Here is an 11,871-nt window from a genome sequence, read left to right as displayed (position 1 = left end):
CAACAACAACTTCAGCTGTTTTAAGTAGGCCTATTACCTGAGGGTTACAACCCACATGAACCCCCCTTTTCTTTTCCTGATGCATGCAGGGGAAAACAATTTTCTCTGCTTTTCATTTTGGAAACATATTCCTTCTTTCTGAGAGAAGTGAGACTGAAAGGAGACTATATTCTTCTGACTTGTGAAAACTTGCTTGGTGGGCATTTTTGTTAGAAGTTGTCCAAGACTAAACGGAAATTTGCAATACCGTGAAAAAGGTATTTCGTCTGTGAAGGTTCTCAGTCATCCACGTCGTCATATATTTCACATCGAGTCGATAAACATATTTTCAGAGATGGGTGTGGTCCCAGAACTTACAAGCACACTTGGCTAGTGTCGGCAAATGACAACGTGGTGTCTAGTCTATTGACCTATGCAGGGACATGTGCAAAATTCACTGCTCAATAAACGGCGGTGGTTTTCTTTTTTTCTTCTTCTTTTTGGCTACACGGAGCATGCGCAGACTGCAATGACGCGGTCTATTTAAACTACTAGTCCCCAGCCCAGTGTTTAGCTCCAGTTCCAGGTTCGTGTGGCGTTTTCATCGTCCACAAAAAGTCCAGTCATGTTGGACAGATGCGTTTTTAAGACCGTGGTGTTTTTCCCATTGCTTCTGTGATTCTTCTCTGTTTTTCATCCTCGAGTGAGCTAAAACTGGAGTTTCCTGTCCTGGAGTCTTCATGGCAGACTGATTCTTCCCGCAGGGTTTATTCTTTGCTGGTTCACTTACCAAACTTACAGTAAGTATGTGCACTTTGTATGCTTCCTTAGCCTGCAAATTTCCAGTTGCTGTACTGTTGAGCACGTTTATCTCTTGGCAGGTAATTTTGTTTTGCGTGTGCAGCTGTACAGAACTGAATCTGTGTGCTTTTGAAGTAAAGTTTCATTTAGGCTATTTTATTACAAAGGATATGCTTCTGTGTCTTACACAAATAAACAAGAAACAGAGAAATCACTGAACACTTCTTCGAAACAAGATGACTCAGGGACGATGAGAATAGAGATGCTGTGTTTATTTCAGTGTTGAGGAAAGATACTGAGTATTTAAACGACTTGAATATGTGAAGTCACCAAGCATCCCTTATGCTTTGTGCTCAGAAATCTTTGGTATGCAAGTGATGGTGATTAGATGAAAGCCAGCTGTTTGTTAGCCAGCTGTTTGTTAGCCAGCTGTTTGTTAGCCAGCTGTTTGTTAGCCAGCTGTTTGTTCGCCAGCTGTTTGTTCGCCAGCTGTTTGTTCGCCAGCTGTTTGTTCGCCAGCTGTTTGTTCGCCAGCTGTTTGTTCGCCAGCTGTTTTACTGGTTTTGGCCTTTTGCAGCATCAAACATTTTCTTGCGGCCCTCCATGCCTGACATGGCCTCCACATTCTTCCTCCAGTCACTCACCTCCGCTGTCTTCTCCTGCAGCACACACAGAATACATATGAGAGATATGATTTTTCACAGTTTGCCACTCATACTTGGCGAGAACATCAGCAGAAGACCTGATGTGCACATCTTGTGCACAAGGGGAGTAAATGATATCTGTATTAATTTCTTTTTTTGCCCAAAGCATCTCCTGTCAGTAGCTGTGTCTGTATATTTTACTTTTCTTTCTCATGACTTCACCTTTTCTGTGTCCTCCTTTTTGACGGATTTTAGGTTAGCTCGCAGATCCAAAGAGACCTTGTGTTTAGAGCCCAGTAGGGAGCGCAGGATGGCATCAGCAGAGACCCTCACCCTTCTCAGGTTAGGTCTCTTGAACTTCCCTCGCAAGTCCAATACCTTGATGTTCAGGTCTTTGATCTAGAGGTGATAATTTGACATAAACCCCTTACCTTTTATCTGAAGCCAAAATAAGATATTATAAAGTGACATACAGATATATATGTATCTATTTGATGTTGATATATACATTTATTTTAGTTTTTTTTTTTTTTTAGTTTTGCTACAGTTGTGTTTTTTACCTCTCTGGTGTTATGCAAGACCTTGGCTTCAATATCATAGCGCTCCTCGTCCACCACATCTATTCTGGCATGCAGCTCCTCACATAATATCTGCAAAGTTAGATCATTTCCCTGTAATGTCCTGAGATGAATAGCTGAGTTCTTGACAGTGTAATTTCTGTAACCACATGTAACTTTAGTCTGTGGGTGGCAACAAAATGATGATGAATGTTAAATGGTACCCGTAGCTCTGCTAAGGAGAGGCCACCGGTCCGTATTGGAGGAGCTTTTTCCTCCAGAAACTTTGCCTTTTGCTCGTCTTTTTCTACAATCTCCTGCTCCAGTTCCTCCTTGGCCTTGGCTACCATCAAGCTCTGAAACACGAGACACCAAGTAAATGTAATTATTTGATCGATCCTTTTGAGTGAGATATTATTGTGTGGCCAAATGCTGCAGATTACTCACCTTCAGCATGAGCTTGCGAGAGGCTGAGATTTTAGATTTCCTCTGCAAAAAGCACAGTTTCTTTAATCATATTGTGACATTTTATTAGTCTACAGTAATGCTGATTGAAGTGGCTGTTTTTGAAGCATTAATAAGTGTAAATATATTTAGTTCAGTCTTACCTCTGGTCTGTTGGTTGAAACAGAAGGCCAACATTAGTGCTTTATTATTGATGACAGGAAATTCAAGTCATTGTAATTCTTGACTGCTCCTGCCATGTTTAAATTATATTTCTACGGAAATTCTATTTACTGTTTGTAAATGATCCTCTCAATCGGCAATTAAAATAATAATAGAAACTCAATATACTTACGCTTTCTCAGGCATCTTGACTATTCAATTCCCCCTGGAAGACAAAAATAAAACCTTTTGTTTTTGAAGTGCTTGACAGTGGGAAGCACTGAAAGACACAATGGGTGAGTCAATGGTATAGTGTTAAAAGACTTAAAGTATACATTAGAGATATCCCAAGGCCTGTTATACCAGATTCTTTACGACAAGTGAGGTCAGTTATTCATGAAATTGATAACGGATGACAAAACTTTACTTTATCTAGCAAGGTTGTTTTTTTTTTTTTTAATTAAATTTATCAGACATTGTTACTTTGTGCTCATTGAGCCTCCTGGATAAAATCATCTAGTTGCCTCTCAGTGCTGATAACACTGAAAGGGAAGTGATGGCAGACATGGAAAAGCATGCCAGGCCCTCGACATGGCAGCCACTCCTGATAGCATTTATTTCCCACTTTCCCCCTCACTGCTTTGTAGCATCAAGACACAAATATAGACTGGCTCTATAAATCTTAGAACATCCCAGACTTAAACTGCATGACTGATGTTCACCGAGTTATATGACACATATATTCTTTTTTTTCTCCATCGATGGTGTAACATATTGTGTTACAGTACTTTGTTGTTTTAATTTATAGCCATGCAGATATTTAGCTTATAGCCACATTAGACAAAACAAGCAGACACCCTTCATAATTTATTGTCTTGAAGTAAGCAGTTTGGCCTTTTCTTGCTTAAGGGAGTGAACTGAATCTAGTTGTGGATTACAGGTTTCTATTGAGCTACTGAACAGTGTTAGCAGATCAACAACTGGGAGTGCTTTGTTGTAATGCTTTAAAAAGAGCAATACATTTCCTGCTATTCAGGTTATTTACTGTTAGACATATTTGTTATTTTTATGGTTTATGAAAAACAATTTTAAATTCTTGCACAAGAAAAGAACTATCATGATTTGCTTTTCTTCCTGTAGGTAATTGAACTTTAAATCTTTGAATGTCAGACTACTGATCAAACTCAACCAAAAAAAGGAGTTGTCACCTTCGGTTCAGGTAACCTGTAATACATGTCTTTTAAAAAAAAAAAATTATTATTACTTTTTGCTATTTGCTGAAATAGACCAAAGTATTATCTGGAAAAAAAAAAATTATTTGATCTTTTCTTAAATACCAGCAGTTTATATATTGGTAATAAAATTATATATTGAAAATTAATATATTACAAAGTGAAAAAGAACAGGGTAAACTACACTGGCTAGTATTCGGTGTAGCAGGAAGACTATGCCATTACCTTTCTTTGCTGATGTTGTGGATGCAGACAAAGACGAAGTGATGGAGAGAAGAACAGTGAAACATTTATCTCCAGCTCCCTTTTGGCCCTCCTCTCTATCACAATAAGACTTAAATAGAAAAACACACACACACCATAAGAGGGGGTGGTCTCAAGATAATCGTGCCTGTGCTGCTTGTGTTGTGTTGACAGATCACCGCTTTTCTATTCTTCATAATAATATGTGTGAACTTTAATGTGTGGCAAAGTGGCATAAACAACATCATTCTGAATAAATTTTTCATCTTTAGTCTGTTTTTACAAAAGTAAATTATTTAAAATTCTAGGCGGGATCAGTTATTGTTTTCTTCTGACATTTGGTCAGAGTTTTGTGTATACCTCCTCATCACCTCAGTTAAATCAACTATAAAGCAGCCTACAGTCTGTCTTGTTAGTACAGATGATTTTCTGAGGTTTTCTGTGGCTGTTGAAAGAGATACTGGAGACTTGCCATGTCCCCTTTGAGACTGAAGGGCCCCATTGGTCTGATAAGGATAATGGCTGCAGACAACATTAAGCCCTTGGTTTTAAGACAGGAATGCAGTTTCCAGTGTTCATTTGGCCACGGCCTCACAACTAAACATAGACAAATTGCAACACCGTGTGATGCTGCCACTCTTTGATACTGGGTCTCGGTCTGCAATTGTGTGCATGCTTTGCATTTGGGGGTTTGTGTGCTCCAAGCAAAATAAAAACACAGATGAATATGGCTGTCTTTGTGAACACACATTTGTGTGCTTAGTTCACACTCACAAGGACAGTAAGTCCTTAAAGTAATCCATGAAATTATTTGTGTCTGGGCGATGTTTGTGTTACTGACATGCTCTCCACTTAGTACAACAAACATGAAAGTCCAATTTGAAAGTCAGTCATGTACATAATAGCCTAACAAAGTCCTGATTTGATACAGCAGCTTTGATCTAGAGTTCACACAGACAGCCAGATATAACCATCCACAGAGCCTAAAACATGTGGCTGTAAATTTGCTAAAGCCTAGATCTGCTGGATAACGGGCACCACCTGTTGGTCGCATGTGACCAGAAGTGGGGCACTATATTGTTTCCATAGATGCTGTCAATATCAGAAACTGCAGCAGCCAGAAAGGATAGAGGGTGGTTGCCATGAGTTTGCAGTATAGTCAGTCAAATGGCTACGTGCCTGTCCAGTGGACATCCTGACTGCTGGAACACAAACAGTTATTTGACAAAGTAACTATGTTGAAGCTCTGTCAAGTATGGGACACAAACAGTCATCTTTAATCAGAAGACTCTTAAATTGATGGTTGTATTTGTTTGATGTGTTGCTTTTATAAAGGGGCAGATCAAAAGGCAAGACTGGGACTTGGGACAGCCCAGGCCTGTCACCCAGTGATGACTGAAAGCTGGGAAAACATTTAGTTTTTCAAAACTATAGCAAGAGTACAATGTGTTTGCACTCTTTCAGTTATAATTCAAGCTGTGTTTTATTATTATTTATTTATTATTTTTGAAGCAAGGATGTGAAATGGACTATGCAGGAAATAATCTTTTGCTCTCACTAAGTCAGGACTCAATCCCTGCATCTGATTTGAGTTGCCCTCCTAGCTCATGGCAGCTGATTCTGATTCCACAGCATATATGGCAGAATCGGCAGTCCTGTGAGTGTTTGTAGCACTGTTTCCAGGAAGCAGGAAGGATAAATACAGATGAAAAGGGATTATGTGGTGTACATTGCACTAGTCTCTGGGTGTTTTCTGGGTTGTTTTTTTGTTTGTTTGTTTGTTTGTTTGTTTTTCTAAGACAAAAAACTTTAAAATGTCAACCGAATGATTCAGGTTTTATTACTGTGTATGTGGATAAACTGTAGTGCCAGTACTTGTTCTGTAAAGTCTGATATGACATAGAACTGAGTGGCCTGTCACTGAGTGGTCACATGATGGCATATTCCCTTCTTTGCTCTTGGATTTTTAATGTGATACGGTAGTGTATAACAAGTACACCAACATTACGTCAATATATGGAGAAATTTAAAGACAGACCTATTGATAATTGAAAAATGCATCTTATTGTGATGGAGTGCTACTCTGTTGCTTTCTACAGAAACTGGCTTAAGGGGATCTGTGGGGTTTTCCTATTTAACACAAACTGCTGCACCATTAAAATCACAGATGAGGGATGTGTGATTGATAATGCTGTCGATTCAAAAAGCTTGAGTACTGACTCTTATCTGTATGTTACCACCCACATAAACATTGTTCCAAAATGGCACAAATCCCTACGGCAATGGCACTCCCAAACAACACATAACAAAACACTGGTTTTAAGAAACAGGACTGCAACTGCCACCAGACTGCCAAGAAAGAATGAAGGAGAGAATAAGTTCAGTCCATAGCAGACACCACAGGAAACCCCCAGCTGCAACTGGATCGCCTACACAATATTAGCCATAACATTCTGGTGACTAGTGCATATTTATGTAAGCATATCAACAAAATGAAAGAGTTGCGCTTTTCCCTGTAACACTTGATGTTTGCGTGACTTTCTGCTGTAGTTTTGTTGCCGATGTGACTCACACATCTGTGGTGGTGGTACAAATACCACCACCACAGCTGCATAGCGCTTTGGCCAGTGTGCCAACTCCTCGGTGCAGCCAGAGATGGGGCTGAATACTATGGCTCTGTTGTTCACCACAACAACTGGCATGTTGTTAAGTTAGATGATCATTTAGAAAGATTGTCAGGCACACTTGAGATCACATAAACATGCATGCTGATTTAATCAGATCTGAGTAGCAGATAAAAAAACAACAATGAAAAACTTTGCACTACGACAAGTAAGGAAAACTTTCAAAACTTACTGTTTGCTTTTGCCATTAAATTTATTTTGTGTTAGAGCAAAAAATGCATTTCTTAAGATATTAATTATAACATTCGGCAGTAAGAAAAGCTTCAGCACCAATGTAACTGAGGCATGATTTAAGACTGTTTTCTCACAGTTGTCAGTGTATAATTTCTTCTTTTGTTCTTGTTGTCTATTGTTTTTAGATGTTATTTAAATTTAGCACTCGATAAGCCAAGTTGCTTTTGTGTACATGTTCTAGTGCTGTTTAAGCCAAATTGTTAACTACTCAGTGAGTGCACACTTTGTGTTTCTACTAAAGTAGAATTAGATGTCAGTGTAACATTTGTTGATGTGTTTGCTACACTTATGTCAATGTAGCAAATGTAATCAGGTAAATAGAATGCAATGATTTGCAAATCTCAAACTCACATTTTATTCACAACAGAAAATAAAAAACATAGCAAATGTGTAAACTGAGAAAATGTACAAATTTAAAATAAAATGTGGTCATTTTGAATCTGACAGCAAAAACATGTCACAGCCTTGTCCCAAGCAAGTTGTGACAGGGCCGTGTTTACCACGGTGTACCAACTCGTCTTCCTTTAACGGTCCATACAAGTCTGGAACTTGTTTCTGTAAACTCTGTATTTGCACTAATAATAGAGGTTTAACCTGCATTTGTGGATGACACAGTGAACTGTGTTGAGAGACGATGGTTTCTAGAGGTGTTCCTGAGTACATGCAGGCGATATCTATGACCGTTATGTTTTTAATGTCGTCCCGATGAGTTTACTGATGATCACATGATTCCAGTACTGATTTTCATTTTTGTCCCTTGGACACAGATTTCTTCAGATTCTCTCAATCTTTTGATGATGGTATATTACTTTCTGGTAAAATTTCAGAATGCTGATCATCAATTTGTGGATGCAGTGTTTTCCAGATTGTTGAATTTCTGTTCTTACTGCTTTGTGTTTTTTAGTCTTACGTTTGCACTTCCTTTGCTGTCGTGATCCCAAATTATTTGAAAGATGCTGCTGCCAGCAAATTCAAAATGAAAAAGTAAAATACTTCATTTTAAGCATGTAATGCCTTTTCTGTGTTCCATTGTGAATAAAATATAGATTTATGAGATTTGCAAATCACTTCTGTCCATCTTTATTTATAACACGTACACATCCCAACTTTTTTGGACTTGGGGTTGTATACACTGGAGTCTAATGCAACATCAAGTAAGGAGCAGACTTTGCTTGGTGAATATTTTCAAAGAGCTGCTGATGTGTGCTTCTTTCATTTTTCATTGCCTGTAGCTAAAGTGAAAGGGCAGAGTGAAATAAGCTTCATGTTGACTGAGAGATCCCAGAAGCTGTGATATCGGAGCCCACCAGATGTCAGTCCCAGGTGAGCTAAGGCTTCAGGCTTTACTGGGAATGAGCAAGAGCGCCTGCACCCTGACCAAAGCCAAAACCCTTTGGACCAAAGTTCTTTGCATAGCAACCTGTAAAGGAAATTAAAATGAATGAGAAATCCTGTGCATAATTTGTGTATAGAATATAGAACTAATGCTGGAATTATGAGCTTGATAAGGATATCAACATTTAAGCATATAAAATATTAACTATATCCCGGGAAATTATAATTTTATTGCTGTTTGTCAAGGGTTTACTACGAATGCACTTAGAAGTTTTTTTTAGATCTTAGAACTGAGAAAGGCCTATAGTGGACCATTTTGCAATGCATAAACGTGTTAGTGCTTTCTGATGGAAGACGGAAGGAATGTGTGGGAAAACATATTCTTAATTGCCTACTGAAATGTTCCTGTTATTAATGAATATCGCACAAAGTGTTGGATTGGCCTCATTGATCATTGAATATTGGATTGGCCTTACAGTCATAAAATCAATGAGGCCTGTCATTAGAATTGGTGTTAATTAAAAATAAAAATAAAAAAAAAAAAATGAATGCATAAATTTAATGAAATCTTGGTCAATGTGTCAGAGCTGCTGCCATTTGAGCATCTGTCTCAAGTAATTTGGCAGTGGACATGCAGTTCAACTCAAACATACCAGAGATATCATAGTGATTTTCAATGTTATTTTGTCTTTTTACTTGGTTTAGTGACTTTGAACAGAGAGATGGGAAGTGTTTAATATGCTTTATTATTTTGTCAGTTATAAACTGACATGTCAGTTTATGTCTTTATTTGGTAATTGAAATATGGTAATATAATATAAATGTACTATACACTTATTACACAAGATAAAAATGACATTTTCTATATTTAATCAGTGTGAACCAGGGGATATTTTTGTCTTTTATATAATACTTTTATACACAAACCTTTACAGTAGATCTCCCCATCTCTATCAGCAAGGGTTGTGGACTCCAGTCCTTTTCCACATTTGGCACAGCGAAAACAGCTCTTATGCCATGACTGAAGAGACATGGAAGAAATGTTTTAAATCGTCATCTACTTTTATTTTGAAACAGGACTGCACATTGCGACTGCAGCTTTTCTCTTTCTTACATTGCCTCCCCCAATAACCTTCTCTGCTGCATACACTGTTTTCCCACAGCGTGGACACACGTCTGAGCCTCCTGCTTTCTGGGCAAACTTGGAGGAGTTGGGGTTATTTGTAGGGCGATGAGGAGCTTGTCTGCCATTAGGGGAGGGGGGGGGGAATTAAGAAAAAGAATTTCAATGTATTTCTTTCCTCGTACTCATCTGTCATTTAAGCTTTAAATACAGAACCTGAAGAGGTTTGGTGTGTTTTATTATATCGTGTGGTAAATCAAACACAAATAAAATATTAGTCTTTGTTTTGATTATAGAGTTCTTTCTTATATATCTGAATGTTTCAGCAGTTAAAGAAAGGAGGAAGTGATGTTTTTCTCACACTTCAGGCTTGATTCCAAGACCCTCTCCCGTATCCATACTCAGCGTGCCAGCTCCACCTCCATAGCCATAGCCTTTTGGCCCATATTTCTTGCCATAGCAGGATTTGCAGTAGATCTCATCCACATGAACAGCCACAGTTGTGCTGTCCAAGTTTTTCTTACACACCACTTAAAACGGAGATAAAGGGAGAAAAACAAATATACACATAGTTTTCTTTCGTTAGTTCTCAAGCATCTACAGCACGAGCTTATCTTTCAAAAGCAGTCACCCACCACAAGCTGCCATTTTTTTAAAAACAGATGTTTAGCTGTGCCATACCCACAAAGTCTGTGTGACAGAAGGGAATGGTGTAAACCACAGTGGCAGTCTCAGATAAATACTGCTCAGTGTTTGAGACTGAGTGTGTGTACCTTCCTTCGCCATAAAAGGAAGCCCAAGTATTTGTCACATGTTTGCAGTGGATCCAAATAAGGACTGAGATGTCTTAGTGAAAAGCTGTGGATGCTCACTTTACTCCTGTGATGCCAAATACTCTGCATTCCCGCCGGGCACTTCTTATGATTTAAAGAAGTTGTTGATCAAATGATTCGGATTACCTTAAGTTCTCAATACTTACTGCACAGAAAACAGGATTTATGCCAGCTCTTTCCCTCACACTGCACTTCCTCAGCAAAGTAGACAGGTTTCTGGCAGCAGCCACACTTATTTCCTCCCCCTAAAGGCATTCTGCAAACACACAGGAGAGCTGCTTATGTATATTTCTCATCCATTGTATATATAATGTTCAGATCATTCTTGGTCAGTAGACAGAGGCCTTCTGCAGCACTTGAGGCTAGATACAACAATTCCTATAAAAGGAGAAGCACCAGTTTTCTGATATATTGCTCTTTCTTCTGTTTTCCAGTTTAAGCCTGCTGGGTTGAGTGGATAACAGAAGGGCTGTTCAGACCTTATTGTAAAATGCAAAGTATCTTGCATTTTTTAGATAGCACTAAACTAGCTTACTCAGATAAAATGACGTGAGGCTCTGTATAAACACCACATCAATATCGCTCTGGGTTTCAAAAATTCAAAGCATTTTAATGGCAAACACACTATGTAGCATTTCAAATATGCCTGGCTCGTGCTGTCATACACAGAAATCAAATAATCTACTTTTAATTTGTTTTGTAGTCACAACAACATTGTTAACAACTTTTGATGATCCAACATTGTTTTTTTTTATGTATAGTTAATTATTTCTAATCACACATAAAATTGTCTCAAAAAATGAAAGTTTGTTTGAAGGTATTTTTAGATATTAAACAGCAGTTATTTCTTATTGGATGCCAGTGCTACTGATGCTCAGGAAAAGCCTCTTGACTATTTCTAAATTGTATGTCTACAGTGCTTCTTTTACGTTATTATATTTACTCCCAATTTAAAAAACAAAAAAACCCCAAACATTTCAATTTCAAGTAAAACTTCCATCGTGCATTTATTGCTTGCACAAAGTAAAGACAAATTTGTGCTGCAGCGTGAAATTGTATGATTAAGTGCTGAGATATAAAAAATTATTCAGATTTATCTTACCCGTAACAAGTCAAAACGACGCTCCTCTCAGTGGGTGTTTGATGAAACTGTGAGACAGCTGAGCTGAGAAGAGACACTTGTTAGCAGAGAAACAGAGGGAGGCCCATGTTGAAGTGAGGGAGGAGCTGTGACAAAAAGACACGGAGGGAGAGAGATGCAGGGAGGAAGAGGAGGAGGAAGATAATGAGTAGTTATCGAGAGATGGGAGAGAGGAATGAAGATTCACTGTCGTGGCATGTGTTTTATATTGTGTTCTTGAATCAAATTACTAAATGTCTGCAACTTGTAAGTTTGCACACTCGTTGTCCCAAGTGGTAAGAAGAGATAAAAGGTTGAATTTTGAGAGCTTTGAGAATTGAAAACTGACGTAAATATTAGATAAACATCATTTAATGATTTATTTTTAAACACACACACACATTGTCAAAGCAACAGAGAGACAGGGCTTATATTGTTTGCACATGTGCAGAGGAGGAATAGTAGGTATTCTGGGTAAAG

General features: G+C 38.3%; 2 protein-coding genes across 2 annotated transcripts; both read right to left on the bottom strand.

The window, feature by feature from the left end:
• Positions 1–1,033: 1,033 nt before the first annotated feature.
• LOC102201587 (troponin I, slow skeletal muscle-like) lies at positions 1,034–4,134 on the bottom strand. Its single transcript, XM_005729776.1, has 8 exons — positions 4,045–4,134; positions 2,781–2,813; positions 2,590–2,596; positions 2,429–2,470; positions 2,206–2,337; positions 1,985–2,074; positions 1,647–1,823; positions 1,034–1,439 (listed from the first exon to the last, which is right to left on the bottom strand). Exons 2-8 carry the CDS (start codon positions 2,792–2,794, stop codon positions 1,335–1,337), a joined length of 567 nt encoding a protein of 188 aa, XP_005729833.1. The 5' UTR covers positions 2,795–2,813; positions 4,045–4,134; the 3' UTR covers positions 1,034–1,334.
• A 3,227-nt stretch (positions 4,135–7,361) lies between these two features.
• csrp1b (cysteine and glycine-rich protein 1b) lies at positions 7,362–11,464 on the bottom strand. The gene is made up of 6 exons (XM_005729775.2): positions 11,374–11,464; positions 10,418–10,527; positions 9,800–9,968; positions 9,430–9,559; positions 9,243–9,336; positions 7,362–8,400 (listed from the first exon to the last, which is right to left on the bottom strand). Exons 2-6 carry the CDS (start codon positions 10,524–10,526, stop codon positions 8,324–8,326), a joined length of 579 nt encoding a protein of 192 aa, XP_005729832.1. The 5' UTR covers position 10,527; positions 11,374–11,464; the 3' UTR covers positions 7,362–8,323.
• Between the last annotated feature and the right edge of the window lie 407 nt (positions 11,465–11,871).

The sequence above is a fragment of the Pundamilia nyererei genome, unplaced genomic scaffold (assembly GCF_000239375.1).
Source record: "Pundamilia nyererei isolate P.nyererei 1_Seehausen unplaced genomic scaffold, PunNye1.0 scaffold00034, whole genome shotgun sequence".
Classification (NCBI taxonomy): domain Eukaryota; kingdom Metazoa; phylum Chordata; class Actinopteri; order Cichliformes; family Cichlidae; genus Pundamilia; species Pundamilia nyererei.
This window is presented reverse-complemented; position numbering and strand designations above follow the sequence as displayed.